Source organism: Magnolia sinica, chromosome 3, assembly GCF_029962835.1.
Source record: "Magnolia sinica isolate HGM2019 chromosome 3, MsV1, whole genome shotgun sequence".
NCBI classification, from domain to species: domain Eukaryota; kingdom Viridiplantae; phylum Streptophyta; class Magnoliopsida; order Magnoliales; family Magnoliaceae; genus Magnolia; species Magnolia sinica.
In genome coordinates, this window is record NC_080575.1 from 66,286,407 (window position 1) to 66,312,407 (window position 26,001).

The 26,001-nt window shown below is 38.9% G+C and overlaps 2 protein-coding genes across 4 annotated transcripts; both read right to left on the reverse strand.

Annotated features, from left to right (window-relative positions):
• Positions 1-315: 315 nt before the first annotated feature.
• LOC131239989 (uncharacterized) lies at positions 316-15,833 on the reverse strand. Of its 3 annotated transcripts, XM_058237962.1 has the most exons (6): positions 15,114-15,191; positions 14,830-15,003; positions 9,024-9,090; positions 4,042-4,143; positions 2,444-2,585; positions 316-2,353 (listed from the first exon to the last, which is right to left on the reverse strand). In XM_058237962.1, exons 1-5 carry the CDS (start codon positions 15,142-15,144, stop codon positions 2,579-2,581), a joined length of 381 nt encoding a protein of 126 aa, XP_058093945.1. In that variant the 5' UTR covers positions 15,145-15,191; the 3' UTR covers positions 316-2,353; positions 2,444-2,578. The 3 variants fall into 3 exon arrangements, with proteins under 3 accessions (XP_058093945.1, XP_058093942.1, XP_058093944.1); XM_058237961.1 differs by lacking the exons at positions 316-2,353; positions 2,444-2,585; positions 4,042-4,143 and adding exons at positions 8,562-8,857; positions 15,708-15,833 and having other exon boundaries at positions 15,114-15,185; XM_058237959.1 differs by lacking the exons at positions 316-2,353; positions 2,444-2,585; positions 4,042-4,143 and adding an exon at positions 4,150-4,300.
• A 78-nt stretch (positions 15,834-15,911) lies between these two features.
• LOC131238915 (4-coumarate--CoA ligase-like 9) lies at positions 15,912-20,760 on the reverse strand. Its single transcript, XM_058236499.1, has 2 exons — positions 20,573-20,760; positions 15,912-16,500 (listed from the first exon to the last, which is right to left on the reverse strand). Exons 1-2 carry the CDS (start codon positions 20,758-20,760, stop codon positions 15,912-15,914), a joined length of 777 nt encoding a protein of 258 aa, XP_058092482.1.
• Positions 20,761-26,001: the final 5,241 nt, after the last annotated feature.

Sequence of the window (26,001 nt, forward strand, 5' to 3'; positions counted from 1 at the left end):
GATAATGGCTTGGAATGCATTTGGGCCCAAATCTGAATCACACAGGATCACTTTGAGACCTGTAAGAGAGAAAGAGAGTCTATTATAGTCATCTCCAACACTAGTTTAAGTGCGTGTGGCGAATCATCACATGTTTTTTTAATTCCACCAACAATATAGTTCAGTCGTGATCACCTTGTGATCACCTAATACAGTGTCGGGTGACTTTCTTCCACAGCTAGTGGTTGGTTCCATAGAGCATAATGTTCAATTTCCAACCAAAAGACCCAATTTTGCAAATGTTATGGCAGGAACGCCTATTGATAACCCACCGAATAACTGAAATAACCGGCGCAAAACCTGCTTTGAAACCAAATGTAATCTTGTAGTCAGTTCAATAAAGCATGATATTGGATTTTTTGCTAAAAGACTCAGATTTTGCAACTGTTATCAAAATTAATGGTAGAAATGCCAAAAGAAAACACTAAAAACTGGATCATCCGACTCATAACCCACTCTAATACCAAATATAATCCATATGCTGCAATTCGAGAATCATATGCACCAGATCTAAGATGGAAAGGGAGTTCGATAACCAATGATGTGCCTGTCACCATACTTGATGCATCTGCCATTAATGCCGATGAAAGGTGACCAACCGTGAATCTTCCACTCCTCACCACTCACACAATAAGGCTTTTTGTTGTTTTTAATTCGGTGAGGGTAGGTGAACAACCATGAATCTTCCAATGTTTCTTCTTTTTTTTTTTTTTTTTTGTTTTTCCTTTTTTTTAAAAATAAAATAAAATAAAATTTGTTCATCATGTGATAGTCTGATTTCAACATGTGATGCAGTCCAAGTTTGAATTTGACATAGATGCCAAGTCGTAAGTGTTGAAGTCAATTGGTAAAAAATGAAGGGATTGCAAGAATGAGCTGAAAAAACTCTACTACTTGCCTCATGAGGCTTGACAAAGAGCGGCTTGCAGACCTTGATAAGCGGGTCCAAGAGGATCAGTGGAAGACCCTCATTCAGTTTTGGAACTCTGAAGAGGGGAAGGTATGTGATGAGTAACTACTGATTACTTTACGTTCTAAAATTACACAACAATCTTTTGTTGATATCTTATAATTTACTCTGTCGATGTGTCACATATAGGCTCGTACTAAGACAAATACAGAGAATCGAAAAAAACAACTAATCGACCACGCTGTAGGGTCAAAAAGCTTCACGCAGATATGTGAAGAATATGTAAATTTTATTAATCACTCGATCAACTATCTCGGCCTATTTCTGATATATAACTTGTTTAAATAATGATAGAGGAAGAAGGCCAGTGGGGAGGATCGAGTCGAGTAGATATGTTTGTATTGACTCATACGTGTAAGAATGGGAGGCTTATGGATGAGGCATCATTAACAATAATGATATGTCAATGGTATGTTCATGTATCTAATTGTTATGTATCTATTCATGTTGCCTCCTCCACAGGCCTCCCATTCTTACATGTATGAGTCAATATGAACATATCTGCTCGGCTCGAATCCTCCCGCTGGCCTTCTTCTTCATCTATCATTATGTAAAAAAGTTATATATCAGAAATACACCGACATGATTGATCATGTGATTAACAAAATTTCTCTCTTCTTGCACAAAGCACTTTAAGCCTGCAACGTGGCCAATTAGTTGTTTTTCCAGATTTTCCGTATTTCTCTAAGTATGAGTCTATATTTGACATACAGACAGAGCAAATTATAAGATATGAGCAAAAGATTGTTATGTGATTCTAGAACGTAAAGCAATCAGTAGTTACTAATCACATACCTTCCCCTTTTCAGATTTCCAAAACTGAATGATGGCCTTCCACTAATCCTCTTGGACCCACTCATCAAGGTCTGCAAGTTGCTCCTCGTCAGTCTCATGAGGCAAGTAGTAGAATTGTAGATTTTTTTTCAGCTCACTATTTCAATCCTTCCAGTTTTTACCAATTGACCTCAACACCCAAGACTTCGAATCTGCATCAAACTCAAACTTCGACTACATCACATGTTGAAACCAGACAATCACATAATGAACAAAAAAAAAAAATGAAAAATGAAAAACGAAAAAAAGAAAACATTGTCACCATTACCGTGACAAGCCCCCACATATCATCTTTCCTCTCATCCGGCACTACCCTTCAATCAGAAAACGTTAAGGGGTGCATATTCCCCATTGCATGCTATTGTCCCCAGGAAGTTTGTCAGCTTGCTAACATTGTCACCAACGGGCTGTCCTAAAGTGATGATGGGAATAGGAATTCGCTGTCCTTCACGCATCTTCTAACTCCAAGGCATCGTGTGTGGCCTCTCTTTTTTTTCGCAGACATTAAATCTGTTGAAAAAAAAAAACTATAACAATAATACGCATACCTGTATAATTCCATATCATAAAAACACATGAAAAAACCGATGCATAGCATACCACTAGAGGTTGACTGGTGCGGATCTGGAGGCTGGGAAGGACTCGTTGTAGCCTGGGTCACCTAAGGCTGCCTAGGTCTTGCATTAGTTATAGGACCTACCGGTCGCCTAGCCGTGCGTTTAGTGCACCTCATGTCTAGCACCTGTATATGTCCAACAATATGATAATAAAATATTCTTCATCTTTAGTTAATGATATATGCACAAAGATCCATAAAATGAAAAACTTGATTTATGAATAGTTGCTTGTTGAAAAGACATTTAAATTTCGAAAAACAGTAATAATAATAACAAATCGCATGAAAAAGACATTTGAATTATTTTTTTTCAGACATCAGGACAATATGGTACATAAGAAATAAATTATTGTACATAATGACATCTTCATCGGGATCAGAAAACTCAGTATCATCTGTTTGGTCCTCTACCATCTTTTGGGCAGGTGGTAAAGGTGTGACAATTATTGTACTATCGACATCTATCATTTCCCAACTAATAATGTCATCACTCAGAGCCCTCCAAACTTTGATCATTGCATGATGAACTTTCCAAGTATGTGTCAACATCATCTGCAGACTCTTCCTCACGCATCTCAAACAAGTCCCTAGGTTTCGTCCTCACTACGACATGTCAATCTTTCTCGACGAGGTCTTACACCTAGAACACCTGCTCAACTTGAGATGCGAACACAAATGGTTCATCAAACAACTGTTGACAAGTATGGTATAACCATTTTAAATTCACGAGCGTGAACCCGAACTTATCCTTCTTCACACCCCTACCCTGACATTGAACATCAACCCAATCACACTTAAATAATACAGCTTTTCGATCACCACAATATTTCAGTTCAATGATGTTTGTCAAGACAGCATAGTAAGTTACATCTCCTGCAATAGGGTTTTTGTCATTAACACTTGCAAAGCTTGATTTCTTTGCAATCACCATAACTCCACTATGTTGAGTTTTTCTTTTCTTCTCTCAATATTTAGTGTAAAACCTGAAGCCATTTACGATAAAAACCTTATATCTTCTTGTCATATTAGGACCCCGAACTAGCCATCTAAGGTCTTCTGAGACCTGCTCATTCTTTACCTGGCGCAACTATTCAACCTATTCGAATATAAAAAATGTTAAAACAGAAGCACTTGTCTAGACAATGAAAACAAATGAACATGCACATGTCAATCAACTTATTGCATCGACTACTTACATGATTGCTAAATCATTTATGAAATGTTTCATTGTGAATGCGTTACATATCCCTTAATCATGAGCGAAGATTCTTCTGCTTAACAACATTCATGGGTTATCTGCATATGAATTGGTTTCAATAAGAAACACGGTGGTAAGTTATTTTCCATGTGTATAAATTAAGTGTCATAGTTGTCTTACTCAAGAAATGGGATGAGTGCATTGCTGTTAAACAAAACATATCGATGTGCCTGTGTAAATGCAACTTTATCTAGTACACAATCCTCAGGCTTCCCTAATGCACGACCTATTCGTGGGAAAATAGATGATTGTTCGGTAATGGTGTTGCCATAGTCATCATTTCGTATTGGTCGATTGAACCTTGTCTATACATTACACAAGTACCTCGAGCAGAAAGTTAAATATTCTTTCGCCAGACACCCTTCTACAATTGAACCATCAGGCCGACTTCTATTACGCATATATGACTTCAGTGTGAGCAGGTACCTATGGTCACCAATATTAAGAAGTTTAGAAATATATGGTCGATTGGCGCGACTGGAATAGCATGACAAATAAAAATAATTTATAAACATTAACACGCACCTCTCGATGGGGTACATCCATCAGTATTGTATTGGTCCTACTATTTTGGCCTTGCCAGCTAAATGAATGGGCAAATGCACCATAATATCAAAAAAAGCTGGTGAAAAAATCTTTTCTATATGGAAAAGTGTCGCGCAATTCGAGATTCCAGTCGGTCGAAGTCTTTTACTCAGACAACTTTAGAACATAATTCCATAAAGAAACTACTCAATTCAAGCAATACTGAGCTCACACACTGAGGCAGTGTTGTTCATATCGCTAGCGGAAATAATTGTTACATCATAACATGACCGTCATGACTCTTAAGTCCTGAAATTTTGCGCTCTTTGAGATGCATACATTGTGAAATATTAGTTGCATAACCATCTAGAACTTTCACCCACTTCAAGACTTTGCAAAAATCATCATTCTCACTCGATTCCATAGTAAAGCATGTAGGTGACAAATATATTTTATTTGATAAAAGCTGCCTTGGGTGTAATATTTGTCCTATACCCATATCTTGCATGTCAAGGCGGGCCTTCATATTGTCATTTGTTTTCCCTTCGATGTTCTTAATTTTTCTTTCTTGTGGATATACGCCCCCCCCAAGAAAATCATTGCGTTCAGTTGGCTAGTTGGGAAAAAGAAAATATTAACAGTAGACAATCTGAGGAAGAAAGGGATGATCCTCCCCAATATTTGTCTATGTTGCATGCAATCTGAAGAGACTGTCGAACATTTAATGCTTCATTGTCGGTTCATCCAATCCATTTGGGCAGAGATCATGCTCAGTTTTAACCTTCCTTGGTGTTTCCCAGGTGAAGTTAAGTAGTTCCTGCAAGTGTGGCACAGGGTTCATCTAGGAAAGGCGAAGACAATCATTTGAAGAATGTCAGTCTTTGCAGTCTAGTGGTCAGTTTGGGGAGAAAGGAATAACAGATGTTTCAGGAATTCTTCTAGTTTGGCAGGGATCGTTGCTACTAGGGCCAAGCGCCACATGATTGAGTGGTCCTCCAATGTCAAGGATCTTTTTGGTCACGACTTTTTCTGTTTAGGAGTGTAATCGTGGTCTGCTTCCTCAGCAGCCCTTCTTTTGTCTATTTTTTCTTTCCCTTTAATGAAATCGTCTCATCTTTCAAAAAAAAAAAAAAAAAATGTCCCAAGTACATTGATCCATGCATTCTTTTCAATATGCATCACATCTAAATTGTGACAAAATAGATTATGCTCCCAATACAGCAAATCGAAGAAGATACTATGCCTTTTCCAATTATATCACTCTTTCGCATTATCCTCCCATCTTTTCTTATGCCCATGATTTACAAAAGTCATCTTCACAAATGTAACATTAATTCTTTGCAACTGAACCAACACATCAAACTCAGATAGCGGAGTTGGCGCCTCACCAAATTTTTTCATATCATCAAAGGATCTACTATAAGTTTTAAACTTATGATCAAGTTCCAAGAATCGACGATAACCCATATAACAAAACTTTCAAACATGTTTTAACCATTTAGACGTGGTGTCTTTATTGTAACAAGGACAAGCGAGGCGTCCTTTAGTGCTTCATCCAGACAAGTCTGCATATACAAGGAAATCACTAATAGTCCACAACAATGCCGAGCACATTCGAAATATCCCATTGCTTGAGGTGTCGTAAGTGTTTGTGCCAACCTCTCACAATTCCTTCAACTCATCAATTAGATGTTGCATATATACGTCAATGTTATTACCAAGTCCAGGAATAAGCAAAGACAACATGAGATAGGGTTGCTTCATGCATATCCATGGTGGTAAGTTATATGTTATCAGAACAACAGGCCATGTGCTATAAACAATACCCATTGTCCTGAATGGATTGAAACTATCAGCTGCTAACCCAAGTCTAACACTACGACTGTCTGAAGAAAAGGTCGAGTGGTTGTGGTCAAAAGTTTTCCACATTAGGAAGTCAACTGGATGCTTTAATATTCCATTGTTGGTGCGACTCTCGAAATGTCATTTCATATAGGAAGTTGTTTTTTATGACATGAACAATCTCTGTAACATTGGTTTCAAGAGAAAATGGTGTAATATCTTTAGCCGGAATTTTTTGATCTTTTGCAGATGAAGAAGCTGCCTCGTCATCTGACTGATGTTCAATCATTTTTCATCTACAAGCACTACATGTAGTACATGATTGCTCACCAGTGGCTTCCTTCTAGTACAGCATACAATCATTAGGACAAGCATTAATTTTGTCATATTTGAGGCCCAAGTCCCCAATAATCTTCTTGGTTTCATAAAAAGATTTTGGCAAAGTTTCACCCTCGGGGAGTGCCTCCTTTAGCAATTCAAGCAACATGATGAATGATTTGTCACTCCATCCACCAAGGCACTTCACATAATATAGTTGAACAACGATAAATTGGTGAACTTCTTGCAACCTGGGTACAATTCCAGATCGGCATCTTCCACCAATTTGAAAAATTGTTGTGCTTCAATATTAAGCCCTAGTGTAGGTCCATATTCTGCATCACTCTATTGACCATCCAGGCACGAAAAACCAAACGCATTTTTTAACAATCCGTGCATATCATCACATGGATCTAGATCATCACCTTCAACATCTGCAGTAGTAGGCATAAACTAAGACATAACTTCTCCATGAAAATGTCAATGTGTGTAACTCGTATTAAATCCATCACACACAATATGACTGTATGCTTCTTGTTGAGACACTCAAAAGTTGTTGCATTTCTTACATGGACATAGGATCCTCATTCTATTGCTTACATTTGCAAATGCAAAATCTAAGAATTTCCCAGCTCTACTTAAGTAGTCGTTGCTCACCCTAAGCCATCCAATGAAATTAGAGAACATGTCAAAAAAAAAAAAAAATGCAACTTAACCATTGGGCCATAACAACTAGAAGAAGTTATTGAGATACCTTGACACACGAATCCAACTCTTATCCATCACTGTTCCTCAGCCACTTCGACAAGTTAGTAGAAAGACAACATGGGCCCGACAAAGCTTCCTACAAAAGATTAACTAAAATGATTATAGGATAAATTTAGAAATGATTAATTAAAATAAGTGTTTTCGATAGCGCTTGTAGCGTAGCGCATAGTGTACACTACATAGAATAGCGCAACTAAAACGCTATGCAGTGTAAGCTACGGGGCACAGAACATAAGCTACATAGCATGCAATGTACACTACATGTGGTGTAGCATAGGTAGTATATGTAGCTCACACTATTTAAAACACTAATTAGAATGAAACAAGCACCATAATCATCATTTTTTTCAATGGAAGATGATCAAGTCACTAGATTTCATCTCTATTTCCTTATCCCTCTTTTAACTATATCAAATGACTCACTTGATACAATACATTACAGTTCATTGATTACTCGACTTCTGACCCACTCTTCACCAAGGAAGATTCATGTTGTGTAAGACAATTCACTATGGTCACAAATTTAGGCATCCAATAAAATCCATAATGGTATTTCTCACTAATTGACTAAATCAGTCACCCATCCAAGACCGGATAGATTGTAATGCTTTCATGATCTCATTTAAATGCCCACGCCAAAATTCTAGCAGCATCTCCCCATGTCTCTCCAGATACATTGAATTGATCTTGTATTTTATTTCGATGTTAAGTATCCACACAATATGAAGATATTTGACATTAGAAATAAATGTAAGAAACATAACCAGAGAGAAATGGAGAGATGTAACACAGAACAAGCATAAACATTTAAATTAAGGAACCGAAAGCATTCTAATATATCAAACCTTGAATTGTCCAAATGTGGGACAATTTGAGAATTTTTATGCTTGGCCACATAAATTTTCTCAAATGGACAACTGATTGTCCTATAATTATTAAACAATTTCATAATCAATCGTAATTGACATTCATCATCTAGCTAACTAATAACAAAATGTGTTTAAACTGAATAAACAAATTTTGTTTTGATAAATTAACCTATTAATATCTACCATATGCTAGCAACATACAAGCAATATTAGGGCACCATACCATTGACTGCAAGAATATCATGTCCCCTTAAAAAATAAATTCTGTAAGGATAACATATATATATATATATATATATATATATATATATATATATGAGTTATTTATTGTCATTCTCAATCGCAAGTACCATTCATCATCCAATTAACTATTAACAACATTTACAAAAATAGAAGATATCCAACCAACTCTATATAATAACTTGCAACTTAACCTACTGGGAACCGTCATGCACCGTCATGTCTTATGACAGAGGGATTCTGAGGATTTACAAGTTGGGCCTCTAGGAAAGCATATAAATGTAGTGATAAAAATATAAATTAAGCAATATCAATTATTTGTGAAAGAGATTGATGAATAATACCTGACAATTTTCTTGATTTTCTTAATAGAACAAACTTTACACCAATCACTAATACAATCGGATAGCCGAATATAAAGCCCCTAACCTCAAAATAGATGGTGCTAGCTAATGATTAAAATGACATATTTATAAGATATAACATTTGAACATGACTTGAGCCAAAGCATGACCCAAAAATTGATCGGGTCACGTATATAGGGCCCAAGCGCAGCCCACGTTACCCAACTGAAAATCCTAAAACAAAGTGAACGCTGTAAACAAATATGTGCAAAACTCAAAATAATGTTTTTTTATCAGTAGTAAAACTCAATACCACATGGCTCACAATTTTAAGCAACAAGTTCAAATGGCAATTTATGAGCGAAAAAATGTCAGAACAGAATAAACTAAGAGAACTTACAGAAACCAGCCGAGACCAATACCGCAGCAGGGAAGGCAGGCTTCTCTTACAGGTCTTCCTTCAACAACTGCAGCAAAACATTGAATACCATTAGAACATAAAATGGGAAATTGTATGGAAAACATTAATCTAAATATTATAACCCTTTTAAAAATAAGGTTGCATTCTTAATATATTACTGATATCTAATTCCCAGTACATTCTACTTTAATACCCAGTTAGAACAAGAACCAACTACCACATACGCTCGATAAAGAAAAACTGGCAAAAGAAGATCAGTCAAAACATTCAACATCACCTTGTTTCTAAAGGGTGCATTTGGTTGCACGAAATATCGTGAAATGGTGCCACTCTTAGCCATCTGATGTGGAGGATCATAGTAAACCTACACCTAGATGCCACTCTTAACCATCTGATTTCATTCGTTAACATTGAAACTCAAAGCATTTTACGGATGCCTAGGATCATATACATTGATCACTAGGTATGCTCCATCCAAAATGGGCCATGTGGTTTAAATAGTACCAAAAAAATGTTATGGCCCATTTGTTATTGGACCCACTTAATGACTGATCGGTTCTCTTCCATATGTGTCAAATGGGTACCACTAACATCGACGAATGAAAGGGTGCGGGTTTTATGCATAAAAACTAAAGTTGGCCCATCCACTGAACAACCAAATTATGTCCCAAATTCCATGTGGGCTCCGTGTGAGATTACGAAAGTGTCATATATGGCATTTGTAAGGCCTTAGTATCATGTAAAGCATCTTATCATACTAAAGAGGGTAAAATGGTAATTAAACCTAACATTAACTCAAAATAAAGTTTTTTTTTTTTGGTTTCACACATCCCCATTTTATTGTTGACAAACTCAGGTTATGTATGGAAATGAAACTTAGGAAACAATATTGTTAAAAACTGACATTTTAGATGAACAATATTGGGAATTCAAAACTTATATGAATCTCAAATGACTCAAGACCAATACTTTATCTTGCCCTCCCACATCCCATATAGTGAAGCTGACATTCTTATATTCTACAGTTTCCACATTAAAACTCGATCCATAGGGAAAAAGGTATGCAATTATTTAAAGTTGTAATGATCACTATAGTTTTTGATAGAAGGAAACCCATTGAAGTTTTGATGGAATGTAGTAGAAGCATGAATTTCCAAATTTCATAAAAGAAAGATATCATATAAACCTCGAAGTATAGAAATCTTTATTGAAACATTGAAGTTAGACATTGAACAAAAACATGGTGGTGAGTAGTGATTTATAATGCTGGTTCATTTACAGAGGATTGGTTATCAAATAGGAATTATTTGTGAAATGAGATGCAATTTGCGCTATGTAATGATTACCTGTTCTATGGTACAAAGGCTATGCATTCCAAAGGTCTCATTGTGAAAGCTAGTGGTGTGCAAGTTGCATTCTTGTGGTCTTGGTGGTTGCTTTGGGATTCACAAAACTATGGCAATGCTTGAATATCATTTCTATTAGCTGGGAATGAAGATAGATGTCCTGATTATTCTCCAGTAATTCCAAGCATGTCAATCTTGGTAATGGAAGAAAAGAGAACACCAATCTGTACAATTCATTGACTGTGCTGAACGGACCATGGGAAGATCTCAGCTTTTTTCTTTTATTTTTAGTGTGTGTATTGGAGCGACCAAAATACCCCTTACGAAACAACTGAAATAAATAAAGTAGGGGTGTTTTCCTACATTTAGTATCAGGGTTAACTTTTTCTACTTTTCTTGTAAACGCTTCACGCTGGACATGTGAACTCACGTTTGCTAGAGAATATAAACATCAATTGTAATGCTTGTGTTAGCGCTTGGAAGAGAAGAAAATAGGTTTCATAGTTATATCTAGTTATCAACTCAAGGGGTAGTAGGGTTCATCCTATACCCAATTACCCCTTGAAGCAATCCAGTGCATCCCGTTGCATTATGGAGCTCCTTCATGGTTTAGGTATATGCATCTTAGCAGCTTAGCAAATCAATGAATCAATCCTATACGGGTTCCAAAGGTTTCTCAATGCTTCCCTTACCAAGAACCAATTCTCTCTAAAGTGAAAACTTCAGTGATGGGCAATTTATGCTCAGTATATTTCCAACGGAAGCTCCTCATAAAAACCATAATGCCAAGACAATCTTTTGAATAGGGACAAAACAGAGAATATGGGGTGGTGGTTTACCTAGTCACTAAGAGAACCATGTTCAGGAGAAAGGAACAGCCTCTTAAACGATACGATGTTACTATCCTTAGTGCAAGTTAACTAATATCTCATTATCTTTACAAAAGTCACAGCTTCACATGTGTACAACCGTCTATAATCATGACGCAAAATGGGGGAGAACCTTCACAAGCCATCATGAAGGCAACGCCAGCCAAGGGACTCACAGAACAAGAAGGTGACCTCTAAGTGATGGCCTGTGCCAGCCAACCCATATGAGGTTGCAAACAGTTAAAGAATCAAAACTCAAGCTTCTACTTGAAGAATATCATTCCAAGAGTGCTCAAAACACTATTACTGGAAATTTTCATAATCAATGGTTCCACCTTGCCTGGAGCCGCGGCATGGCTAAACAGCACCTGCCAAAACAATCTTCTAAATAGAGATATATCAAAGAATTGGGGTTCTGGTTTACAGTTTTCCTAGTTACTTTGAGCATCATGTAGAGGAGAAAAGAACAGCCTCTTACTTTGAGCATTATGTATACGTATATGTTGATTTTTTAATCAATCAAAATCAACATCATTCAATCAAAGTAAAATGGAGCTAAGACAATTATACAATACACCATCTGTTTATCAAACTTTTTTATCTATTTATTAAACTAGTTTTAGTAACTAACTAATCATTAATCATTCCATCCATGAAACTAGTCAACTACTAAACAAATAACCACTAATCAAAAGTTTAACATTGCTCTAAAGAAAAGAGAAGATGTCCAAGGTGAGATCTTAACTCACTATTAGAAGAAGAACGCAAGAAGAAAAGAAATGAGAGTAGATGTCCAAGGTGAGATCTTAACTCACTATTAAGAAGAAAAGAAATAAGAGATGTTAAATTTTGGGGAAAGAAAATCTAAAGCGCCTACATGGATTCGCTGCCATATAAATTGAGGAAATGTTGTTTCCACGAAACATTTCCATTTTTTTTCTTAATTCCCTAAAAATGTTGTTTCCAATTTCCTAGAAATGTACTTTTTTTCCATTTCCTTGCTCATACTTAAAAAAATACATAATTTCAATGAAATTGAGGGAAAAAAATGGAAGGAATTGAGTTTGAAGGCCCCATCTGCCGCTACGGACTTATTCTTGTCCGGATGGACCATGATACCATTCACATATTTTACTCCAGGAAGTAACCTATCATTTCTTGGGAAGAAATGGGGACAGCTCCTTATTCAAGAAACTGTTTTGACTGCAATACCCAATAGCTAACAAGGTTTGCAAATCTATTTCTGTGCACTGTACCAGTCACAACATGTGCATTTTGGTTGGCTTGATACATCATATATAGGTTAAGCTAAACCTACAAAACTTAAACTCAAAACACTTGTTTGCATTGTAAAGCCTATTCACATGAGTCTAAAATTATTCATACACGTTTAAGACTTAATCATCTCTATTTTATATAATGCAGACATTTCTACTTCTGCAATGAGCAGACAAGAAAATTTAAAACAAGCTAACATATATTCAGCACTTCGACCATAGGTATATATCTTTGTCATTTTTATTTTTTATGGCTTGCATCATTTTCTCTCCTTTACCTATAGACCTTTTACAGCATATCCAACACTTCAACCATAGGTATATATCTTTGTTATTTTACATCTCATGCAACATGCTTAAAATGGTGTCTTCTTAAGTGAAAAAAGCTAATAGACAACATAAAAAAAAATCATTAAAACTACCAACTTACAAAAACAAAATAGAAAGTGTGGTGCAGTGACCCATTATCATAAAACAACATTGAAATATGTGATGGAAAGTCATTAGTCTATGATGACAAGCAATTTACCACATGATCTTTTTTTTCTCTTCTTTTTTGTACATCCAGATGTTTTCTGATCAGTAAATATGGTCCCATCTCACCACAATGGATGGCAGCAGATGGTTTTTCCCTCTATTAGAGGGCATTAATCATGTCTAGTTCAAAGACACAAGAAAGGATAAGTAACTAATTGAGACATTTTCAATCAGATCTTGATTGGGTCAGTGCCAATTACAAGGATCATCACTTAAAATGATCTAAGGTGTGGGACACCGTCCTTGTGGCCCACATGAAAATCAAACATCAGCCCAATTGCTGTCGTAATAGGATTCTTTTTCTTTAATGTTTTTTGTTGTGTGGGAAAGTGTTGCAAAACCTCTTTTTAGCCACTGATCCACCACTCAAATGGTCAGATCTCCAATACCTTAAAGTGAAACGCCCCCTCATGCTAACCAGAGTTCAATCTTCGACTTACACGGTTGGCGACTTATATTTTGAAAATAAATAATAATAATAATTGCATTGGGTTGTTTCAGGCTGATGCAATACTCCATACCATTATCAGATTCACTTGGTCACCTAATATATCCCCTTTAAAAATAAAATTCCTAATTAAGGGTTTTGAATTTCGAATCCCTAATTAGGGATTTTCAGTTTTTAATCTATAATCCACAATTAGGGAATTGACACTACAAACCCCTAATTAGGGATTCGAAATTCAAAAATTCCCAATACACAAATCACTGCACAATGCTACTTAAGGATTAAAAAATGCACAAATTGATGAGATATGGAGAGAGAGAGAGAGAGAGAGAGAGAGAGAGAGAGAGAGAGAGAGAGGGAAGGAGATACCTAACGTTGCACAATGCTCCTTGATGTGCTAGGCCAAAGAAAAGAACAAAATAAAAGAACAAAAAACCCCTAGAAAGAGATCGAAAGTGGAGGGAGAGAGAGAGAGAGAGAGAGAGAGAGAGTCGAGGGCGGGGAAAGGGAGAGAGTCGGGGGCTGGGAGAGGGAAGCGTCAAATGAGGGTTAGGATTTATCTATTTATTTATTTATTTTTATTTTTTTTTGAATTTATAGGGATCCTTTGCTGGTGCCCGATTTTAGTTAGAGCCAGCAAAGGATCCCCTCAGGCATCAGCTATTCCTTATATTTCTTGTAGTGTCTTCAGGACTTCTACACTCAGTCCCATGGCAATGCCCAAGTTTGCAATCTAGACATGTTGTCCAGGAAGGCCGGGGAGGGATGGGCTAATGATGAATAGTCTGGCCTGTTGGACCAGTCAAATCTCAAGTGGGCCACCATTACCCAAAAAGGAATGGAAGGATTATAACACTTGTGACTGTGTAGTTGAAGGACACTCCACATGGATCATGTTTCAGTGATCCAAACCATCCATGTAATGGGACTTGTAGATAGAGGATCCCAAAAAAGAAATCTTAGATTTACCTATTTCAAACCTTTGATCATTTAAATTTTTACTAGTAAAGGATTTATAGGTAACTCATTTATAGTTGGTGTTTGGATAGAAAGTTTCATATGTGAGTTACAAAAGGAAATGATTTCATGTATTCTTTAAACAAGTTTCAGGCATAACTTGTTTACAATTTAATTAGTTACAGGCATCCAAACAACTCTTTGTAGAGTCTAGCAGGGCCAAGGCTTAGAGGCGGGCCCATTGCCACCCCTATTAACCGGATTATGAAATATTGAACGAGGCGCATCCCAACTAATTCAAAACATGGGCCCCAAGTAATCACAGAAAAATCAGTTAAAGTAAATACTAACCTCTGGTGATTGTAGGGCCTCTAAGCCAAAGCTCTCCTTGCTTGCATGGAGGCAGAGCAATGCCAGTTACAGGATCCATGATCTTCACTTCTACGTAGGCTGAAAACCTCCCTACCGAACCATAGCGCCGGGTTCCCTCTGGTGAGTTTGTCTGGAAAGCTCCTCCAGACGTCTCTGGCATTCCATACCCCTTGATCAAAATTCAATGGAATCAGCACCATCATTGGTATCTTAGACATTCATTTTCCACAATAATTAAAATGATCATTTAATCTGGACTGTACCTCTTATCTCTTGTTTTTTTGGTTTGGCCATTTAGCCTTTTGCTTGGTCCTTTTCTTGTGTTTTGGCCTCACCTACATGCGAGTGTTTTTCTGCAACACTCAACAATCAATTGATAATTAAACCATACAAGGTCCTCTTCTAATTGCTTGGTAAAATCAGTGTTACTAGAAGTTGCGCCCAAAAAAAAAAAAAATGTAAAAAAGGTGAAATTAATGATGGCAATCCGCCGGGCTGGGCTTGGCCGAGCTTGACCTGACTCCGCACTTAAAAGGTCCAAGGCCTGAGAATGAAATATTGGCCGGTCCCTAATTTAACTGGTTCCAAATAAAAAATGTACAAAACCTCTATTTTCCACTTTGAACTTATCCAATTGTTGATCTCATGGGCTCCACATGCACCAGAAATATACATTCAGGGGAATGAAACCAATAATGCATATTCACGAATCACGATGCATATGTTGGCAACTGAGGATTGAAATGGCATATTAGTTGGATATTACACATGTACATGTAAGCCAGGCCACATCTACCACAGCCCGGCCAATTGCCACCCTTGAGTAAAATGGCCCGACACTTCCCTCATCCACTAACCTGGCCCAGTTGGACGGCTGAGAACCAGATCTTGAACCGCTGGATCACCTCTCTACCATGCGGCACCCCGCCGGAGAGCACCCACTCGACCTCAACCTTTATGGATCCACCACATCCCCCTTCGTCATTGTCATCACCAACGGCGGCGCTGCTGACATGTGCGTGACCTTGAACTCCTCGATCAACCTCACCATCTTCCCCACCTCAAACCTCTCCATTATCACCAGTCTCCCCCATCGCCACCGCCTTCAAGCAGTAGGAGAACCCAAAAACGTGGAACAGAAGCACCATCACCAGCAACATCACTAGCGCCGCCCGTTCCTGCTGGCCGGCGTAGAATCCGGTCACCAGTGTTATGATATTCCAGTGGGTCAGCACCACCCCCTTGATTTTCCCAGTCGTCCCAGTTGAATATAGGATCGCCGCGGCATCCGACTGGTTGGGCCCACCGGAACCGTAATTGACGGCACCCAGGGCGCCACGTGGCTCGATCATGGAGAGGAAGAGGGGGGAGTCGAGGAAGATGGTGGGGAGGGAGGGAGGGAGCTTGGGCGCTGACGCTGAAGCGGCGAAGGTGATAACAGGGCGGCTGAGGTGGATTTGGCGGGAAATCTCGGGAGGGGTGGAGGCGGGATTGGAAGGGGAGACGACGACGCCAATGGAGAGGAGAGAGAAGTAGAGGACAGGGATGTGGAGAGACGGAGGGCGAGGATGAGAGCGGTGAGGACTGAGGACAGTGATTGTATGCGGAGGATGAAATCGTGGTAGGAGATGGTCTGTCCTGAGGCGGAATCTATGAGAGCGGGAGATGAAGGGAGTGGAGATGAAAGGAGGAGAGAGAGAGAGAGAGAGAGAGGGATTATTGGACGGATGCTGTGGAATGTCTTGGTTGCAGCGCAGTAGCCCGTGGTGGGGTCAATGGATGGACGGTTTGGATTAACGCTGTCCACGTCCGCCATGATAGAGAGAAGGAGCGAGCGAACGCTAGGGCTTTTCAAGGTGAGGAAAAGTGGAGAGGATTAGGTCTTACCCTTGCTGCCTGGCCCCACCATGATGAACATTTGTATATCCACTCCGCTCAGGAAGGAGAAATTTACCATGATGAACATTTGTATATCAACTCCGCTCATGAAGGAGAAATTTACGACTGTAGATCCCACCTTTTATCCAGTGGTTTTTATAGAACAATACAGACCTAACATACGAACTTAGACCTCTTAGTACGGACACCGATGTTGAGGACGAAAATACCCCTCGTTTCACGGAAACGGATTGGCTACTTCGTGCCACCAGCCAATAGCGGAAAGGCAAGTGGTCCGTGTGCCCACCGTGATGCATGTATATCATGGTACGAGACTAAAAATGAGGCATATCCAAATCTAAGTGTGTAGCACATTACAGGAAACAATGTTGAATGAGCCTCAACCATTAGAAACCTCTAAGGGGCCATAAAAGTTTCGGATGAAGCTGATTTTTGATTTTTCACACCATTTGGGCTGGTATGACCTAATAAACAGATTAGATGTCAAATAAACAGTTCATTAGGCCTTAGGAGAATTTTAATTGTCGATATCCAATCAATATTATTTTCCTGTGGTGTGGTCCACCTGTGATTTATATCCCTCTCATTTTTTGGAACAAGCCCTAAAATAAACTGTAAAAATGGATGAACGGAATGGAAGAAACACATCCATCATGGTGGGGACCACAGACCACCGACCACCAGCCATTGACTGGTGGCAGGGGGAGTAGTCAATCCGTTTCCTCTTTTCACTGCTATTTTCACTCCATTGCTTTCACTTCCCTTAACGAAAAAACTTTCCTTCTCAAAATAACTGCCTTTCACTCTCTTGAAACTATAAACCGACGTACGGAGGTTTTTCTTCTCATTTTTCTGACCGAAATCTCCATGAATCATCTAGATATCATCATTCTACATTTTCCATTTTCTATCTTGGCTAGGGTTACATGAAATCCCACGAACCGGCTGCATCTGCAATCCTTAAAAAGGTTCAAAATATTCTCTCACTCCAAAGAACCTCTCTTCAACCTGCATTTGACCGGTACTACAGTTGTCGGAGGTACAGATCTTTAAAAAAATGCTAGGCTCATACAATTGCATTGCATGCGAAGTTCAGTCAATTACATGTGTTAGGCGTAGTCAATTTCATGCGTTAGGCTTATTTAATTTTATGCGTTGATCGGTCAAATTCACGTGAAACTTGCTCAATTCCATTTGAAACTTACTCAATTCCATGTTAAGGCTCACTCGATCTCATGCTAGGTTCACTGAATTTCATGTTTACCCTACTCAATTTCATGCTAGGATCGCTCAATTTAATGTTTGCCCAGCTTAATTTCATTGTAGATAAGGTCAATTTAATGTTTGCCTCGATAAATTTCATGCTAGGATCACTTAATTTAATGTTTGTCCAGCTTAATTTCATGGTAGATAAGGTTAATTTAATGTTTGCCTCGATAAATTTTATGCTAGGATCGCTCAATTTAATGTTTGCCCAGCTTAATTTCATGGTAAATAAGGTCAATTTAATGTTGGCCTCAAGAAATTTCATGCTAGGATCGCTCAATTTAATATTTGCCCAGCCTAATTTCATAGTAGATAATGTCAATTTAATGTTCGCCTCGATAAATTTCATGATAGGATCACTCAATTTAATGTTTGCCCAGCTCAATATAATGTTATGCTCGCTCGATTTAATGTTTGTCCCGGTAATATCATGCTATGTCTGCTCAATTTAATGTTTGCCCCGCTCAATATCATCCTATGCTCACTCGATTTAATGTTTGCCCAGCTCAATATCATGCAAGGCTCGCTCGATTTAATGTTTTCCCCGCTCAATATCATGATATGCTCGCTCGATTTAATGTTTGCCCAACTCAATATCATGTTATGCTCACTCGAAATATCGTTTACCCAGCTCAATATTATGCTATGCTTGCTCGATTTAATGTTTACCCCGCTCAATATCATGTTACGCTCGCTCGTTTAATGTTTGCCTAGCTCAATATCATGTTATGCTCGCTTGAAATATCGTTTGCCTAGCTCAATATCATGCTACGCTCGCTCGATTTAATGTTTGCTTGCATAACTGAATTTATAGTTTGTCCCGCTCAATTTTCAGTTTGCCCCGTTCAATTTCTAGTTTGCCCCACTGATTTTTTAGATTTTCCCGCTAAATTTTCTAGTTTGCCCCACTCAATTTCTAGATTGCCCCGCTCAATTTTCATGTTTACCCCGCTCAATTTCATGTTTGCCCCGCTCAATTTCATTTTTTCCCCGCTGAATGTCTAGTTTGCCCCGCTCAATTTCATGTTTCCCCCGCTAATTTTCTAGTTTGCTTCGCTGAATTTCATGTTTGCCCCACTCAATTTTCAGTTTTCCCTGCTCGATTTCATGTTTGCCCTGCTCAATTTCATGTTTCCCCCACTCAATTTCTAGTTTGCCTCGCTGAATTTCATTTTTGGCCCGCTGAATTTCTAGTTTGCCCTGCTCAATTTCATATTTCCCCCGCTGATTTTCTAGTTTGCCCCATTGAATTTCATGTTTGCCCCTCTCAATTTCATGTTTCCCCCGCTCAATTTCTCATTTGCCCCGCTCATTTTCTAATTTGCCTTGCTCAATTTCTAGTTTGCCCCGTTGAATTACTAGTTTGCCCAGCTCAATTTTTTAGTTTGCCCCGCTCAATTTTAATGCTTAACTCGCTCAGTTTGTAGATTGCCCTGCTAAAATTTCATACTTACCTCGATCAAATCCTAGTTTGCGTTGATCAAGTTACATGCTTGCCTCGCTCAATGTCATGATAGATAGTGTCACAAAACTAAACGAGCACCACATGAAATCATTTGTATCATGGAAGGCCTAATCCATATGAGCTCTGATTGTTTATTTGATGCTAGCTCAGTGAATTTCATAAGGGAGTTATTTGATGCTAGCTAAGGTCAATTTAATGCAGTTGATGCGCATATGTTAGGCTTAGTCAATGTCATGCATTAGGCTTGGTTAATTTTATGCGTTGATTGGTTAAATCTGTGTGAAACTCACTTAATTCCATTTGAAGCTCACTCAATTCGATGTTAGTGCTCACTCAATTTTATGTTAGGCTTGCTCAGTTTCATGTTTACCCTACTCAATTTCATGCTTGGATTGCTTAATTTAATGTTTGTCTAGCTTAATTTAATTATATGTCAATTAATTTAATGTTTGCCTCGATAAATTTCATGCAAGGCTATCTCAATATCATACAAGGCTCGCTCGATTTAATGTTGGCCCAGCTCAATATCATGTTATGCTCGCTCGATTTAATGTTTGCTTGCATAGCTTAATTTATAGTTTTCCCCGCTCAATTTCATGCTATGCTCATTGAATTTCATGTTTGCCCCACTCAATTTCATGTTTGCCCCGCTCAATTTCATATTTGCCTAATCAATTTCTACGTTGTCTCGCTCATTTTTCCAGTTTGCCCACTCAATGTCATGGTAGATAGTCTCGCTTAATTTAATAAAATACCACAGGAAAGCATTCGTAGAAAGCTTAATTCATATAAGCTCTGGTTGTTTACTTGAAATTTTAACGCGTTGCTTAATTTTTATTTTCTTAAGCTTGTATCATTCTCATCTATAAGGGAAAGCGAGTTTTCGGTCTTCTATTATTTAATTGAGTTTTTTTGTATGGTAAGCTTCTATTGTTTAACAATTTATTGATAATTTGTCATTGTATTGGTTTTCAGATAATGGCTATGAGAATCATCTGTTGCTATGGTGGGGAGTTAGAATGTGAAAACAAGCGATGAACGTATATGAGTGGAAGTACAAAAACTATTTCGCTACATGTTGATACTACATACGAGGAGCTTCTATCCATAATGTACAGGATTATTACGAGTAGACCAACATATTGTGATATTAGGATGAAAGTATTGTATCCTTGCTCTAATAAATCAATCTCTCTAACTGTAATCAAAGACGACGATGACGTCAGAGAGTTCCTGGTAACACAGTTGGAGCATTTGAAAAAATTCATCCCTTTAGTCATCGAGACAATCCAACACATTAATATGACAACACAAGTGGACAGTATGGCTGAGGAGCATGGCGTGGAATTTGAATATAAGCCAAGTCCATTCCAAGTAGGAGGAACAAATGATCAACTGCCCGAGCTGCCCCAAACATCAAAATTTGTGAGTAGCCAAGTCAGCAGTGCACGTGACATTGACCTCATTTATGATTTCATGGCACCACCTTTAGCAACAACAGCGGATCTGCTGTCATTATCCACCACCCGAAGATATATCAGACATGAAAGCGACATCCCACTTTCAGACCTTCCCGAAATATCAAACTTCTTCACTTGTCAAGTTCCCGCGCCGTTTGATGATGCTGCATTCACCAATGCAGAAATGCCGGAATATATGGATTCGTTGTGTGAACTGATCGATATAGCCATTGGGCAAACGTTTAAGGATAAGAGTCGGTGCCAGTATGTATTGAGCCAATTTCCAATTCACAATAAATTTCAGTATACGGTACTGTACTCAAATTTCAAGAGATTTACCATGGTGTGCTTTGAACATACATGCGAATGGAGGGTTCATGCTTCTCGAGTGAATGATACGGAGATATTCAAGATATAGACATATACATTAAAACACACCTGTGGCTTGTCATGGATGAAGAACGATCACCGGAAAGCAAGCAGTAAATTAGCGTATGATCTGGTGGTTGGCCACATTAAGCAACGCCTTGGGTTGAGGCCACATGATATTATCTTCACCATGCAAGAGAAGTATAATATTGTTATAAGTTATAGGAAGGCATGGGCAGCCAGGGAGCTTGCAATTAATTAGGTGATGAGGTCTTATGAAGACTCCTACAATCAACTCTCCTTGTATTTGCATGAGTTAAGGACGGTCAACCTAGGGACAGTGACTGTTATGCTTATTAACTAAGAGACTTTCTGGTTCGAGAGATGTTTTGTTGCACTCGGACAATGCATTAGAAGTTTTTAAAAATCATTGTAGAGGGTATTGGCCATTGATGGGACACACTTAAAGGGAAAATACAAGGGTGTTCTATTCATCGCCACAGCCTTAGATGGGGACATTCATATATTTCCAGTTGCGTTTGGCATCGGGGGATCGGAGAACAGTAGCGGTTGGAATTGGTTCCTTACCTATCTTAACGATGCGTTAGGGTCTCTGGAGGGTCTTGTGATTATATCTGACTGACATAAAGGATTACTAAAAGAGGTTCCCCAAGTCTTCCCACGTGCAATCCATGGTTATTATGCGTACCATATCTATAGAAACTTGGTAGACACTTTTAAAGACAAGTCGTTGGAGATGTACTTCAGGTAGGCAGTGTGGACATGTAGGAGGGTTGAATTCGAAAAACTAATGCATGATATCAAAATGGCCAACCCCCCAGTACATGCATGGTTGACAGAAACCGGCTACGAGAGATGGGCATCTTCGTACTTTCCAAGAAAAGGATTCAACTTGGTTACTACAAATATATCAGAGTGTGTTAATGCCCTCTTCAAAGAAGCATGCGAATACCCTTTACTAAATTGATAGAAGCGGTAAGATTTAAGATTCAAGAATTGTTTCATAAGAGAAGAGAATCTGTGGCATCATTTGTAAGTCCGTTGACACCATGGGCGGAGCAACAGTTAAAGGATCTTGTGCAGAAGGCGCAAGATGAATACTATGTTGTGGGAGATTATAATGATACGGTCAAGCTCAGTGAGTTTTCGTGTACATGTCGTGAGTTTAGTGTGAAGGAGTACCCTTGTATGCATGTCCTGTCAGCATGTATAAACTACAATCTTCCTCATTACTCATACTGCTCCCCATTCTACACAGCGCAAAATTATATGGCCACGTATAACGAATCGGTGTACCCAGTATGTGACATGAGCGAGTGGGAAGAAATTTTAGTAGGCTTCAAGGAGTACTGTGCGCAGATTAAACCCCCAGGACAGAGAAGGTCAGCTGGAAGATCCAAAAAGCTTAAAATTTCACGCATGGAGAGGAGACGAAAATAGCAAAGTGCGGGCGATGCAAACAAACAGGGCATAATTGCCGGAAGTGCAAGTTTCCTATATCTGAAAAATAGCATACTTCATAATTTATTTAGTGTTTTGATGTATAGCATACTTTGTAATCTTGGTGGATGATGAAATGAACTTTCTACTTTGTCCCACCGTATTTTTAGTTTGTCCCGTTATGCTTGTCGAAAAGGAAAATGCACATGGAACTCAATGCTTGGCCATATTCACTGAATTTATTTCGTGTTGACTCGCTGAATTTCTAGGTTGCCTCGCTCGATTACTAGCTTCCCTCGCTCAATTCCTAGGTTCCCTCGCTCAAATCTTAGGTTTCTTCGCTTAATTCATCGGTTCTATTGCTCAATTCCTAGGTTCCCTCGCTCAATTTTCAGTTTGCCTCGCTCAATTCCATGTTTGCCCCGCTAAATTCCTAGGTTCCCTCGCTAAATTCCTAGGTTACCTTGCTCAATTACTAGGTTCCCTCGTTCAATCCCTAGCTTCCCTCGCTGAATTTTGAGCTTACCTCGTTGATAATATGAGAGCTACAATTCTAAGACATCCGAATCTCCGAATAATACATGAAGGGAAATCTCCCCAAATGAACATCTCAGTTTGAGCGGGGCAAACATGAAATTGAGCGGGGCAAACTAGAAATTTAGCAGGGCAAACATGAAATTGAGTGGGGAAAACTTGACATTTAGCAGGGCAAATTGGAAAATCAACGGGGGAAACTAGAAAATCAGCGGAGTAAATTGCAAATTGAGTGGGGCAAACATGAAATTGAACAGGGCAAACTGGAATTTGAGCGGGCCAAACTAAAATTTGAGTGAGGCAAACTGTATATTGAGCGGGGTAAACTAGAAATTCAGCGGGGGATACTATAAAATCAGTGGGGCAAACTGATATTTGAGCGGGGCAAACGTGAAATTGAGTGAGGCAAACTAGAAATTGAGCGGGGCAAATATGAAATTCAGCGGGGCAAACTAGAAACTGTCGTGTAAGCTTACCATAATACACAACTCGATTAAATAATAAAGAATCGATTACTCACGTTCCATAATAGATGAGAATGATAAAGAACTTAAGGAAATAAAGAGTAAGCAATGCATTAATTTTTTAAATAAACAAATAGAGAGAGTAAGGATCAGTGCTTCAAAGATACGAATGACTTCATGTGGTGCTCGCTAAATTCAACGACGCTATCTATCATGGAATTGCGTGAGGTAAGCATGAAAATTGAGCGAGGCAAGCATGAAAATTAAGCGAGGCAAGGTAGAAATTGAACAAGGCAATTATGAAAATTGAGCGAGGCAAACTAGAAATGGAGCGAGGGAAGCATGAAAATTCAGCAAGGCAAACTAGAAATCGAGGGAGGGAACCTATAAATTCAGCAGGGCAAACATGAAATTGAGTGGGGCAAACATGAAATGTAGCGGGGCAAACATGAAATTGAGCAGGGAAAACATGAAATTGAGTGGGGAAAACTTGAAATTCAGCAGGGCAAACATAAAATTTAGCAGGGAAAATCATGAAATTCAACAGGGCAAAAATGAAATTCAGCAGGGCAAACATGAATTTCAGTGGGGGAAACATGAAATTCGGCTAGGCAAACATGAAATTCGGCGAGGCAAACATGAAATTCAGCGGGGCAAACTTGAATTTCAGCAGGGCAAACTTGAATTTCAGCGAGGGAAAGATTAAATTCAACGGGGGAAACATGAAATTCAGCGGGGGAAACATGAAATTCAACCGTCCCTAAATTTTTGTGACGCCCTATTTAGGAACGGTTTTCAACCATTCCTAAATAGGGATTTTGGTGTAGTGAGTTTTGAAAATTTTGGCCCCCAAGTAGGATAACACATTGGATCAGGGGTTACCCTGATTCGACTCAGGGTGTCGATGTCTATTTACATGGACTTTTTTTAGGTGGACATTGTCAGACGTTTGGCCAGTCGATTTAGTTGTTAGGGGAATAGTGGACCAATTGATGCCCTATGCTCCTTCCCCTCGGGAGGCATGGCCCCTGAAGGTGGTTGGTGGATTTTATCCATCATGCCCAACCATCATGATGAAGTGGAAGTTATGTTCTAATTCAGCTCAGACATGGCAGAATCTTCTCTATTTTTGAGGTCATTACATTATTTGGGTTCATAAAATTCTAATGGGATAATGAAGAAGGTCTAATTAGGGTGAGGTAACTCTTGTCCCTTGGCCACATGTTCTTTAGGCAATTTCGTGATGGTGAAACTGTGGTTGTGGTTTGGTGGGACGAGATCTGAATTCTCATCCCAATGGATGACTCCGACATTACTGAACTTGACTATTGTAAAGGGAAGAGGGCCACCTATATCCTGGCCTGTTCGTCTCCTTTTGGGTTCTAGCTTCTTTGGCTTGTCTTTTAAGGGAGAATCACATCCCAATCCTACCTTGCCTACCTTTTCTCGCACCTCAATTACCTTGGCGATATTTTGGTATATGAGCCGATTGTTCTGGATTTGGCGCTCGACAGGAGTGAAGACGTAATCTGATTCGAGACGATAGGCCGCTGACACAGAGTTCACCAACTCAAATAGGAAACTCTTATATGGGCTATCCCTCTCTAGGCACCAAGCATTAATGATTGATATATTGGGTTCTCATGGGTAGGCTGCTTTAATGGGAAGAATTTTTTCAAGGTCAACTAAAATGGAGAGCACTTTGTCCCCAAGGATGTACTTGACTTTTGATAGAGAGTCAAAGGAATGGGCTCGACTTGGTATAGCCAAGGCTACCAAAGGAGGATATTGAATGATGATGGGATGTCCAAAAGTTGGAATGAGATGGTAGACATATCTAGACTGATTTATAGCTCGATGTCAGTCTCTCCTTGGCCCTGCCTATAACACCCCATGCCTTTTGTACACGGGTGTTACCTCTTAAGCCCACGTTTGTGGAAACTGAAACCCATTAACATGTAACTTGGACTTAACACATGCAGGATGGGACTTCCAATGCAGCATTAAGGCCATCCATCACAATGTCTAAAGGATGACAGTGACCCTACATCAGCCTAAAGGGTAAGCTTAACAAATCACTCCAAGTTAAAGACATCGTAGGTCACCAATACTGACACTATACACTGCTGTCAACCTTCGAGGATTAATAAATGGGCAACCAGGCACTTGAAACCCCTCAAAAGCCCTTTCAACTGTCAAAACAAGATCTCGGACCCATCCGACCATTGGATTG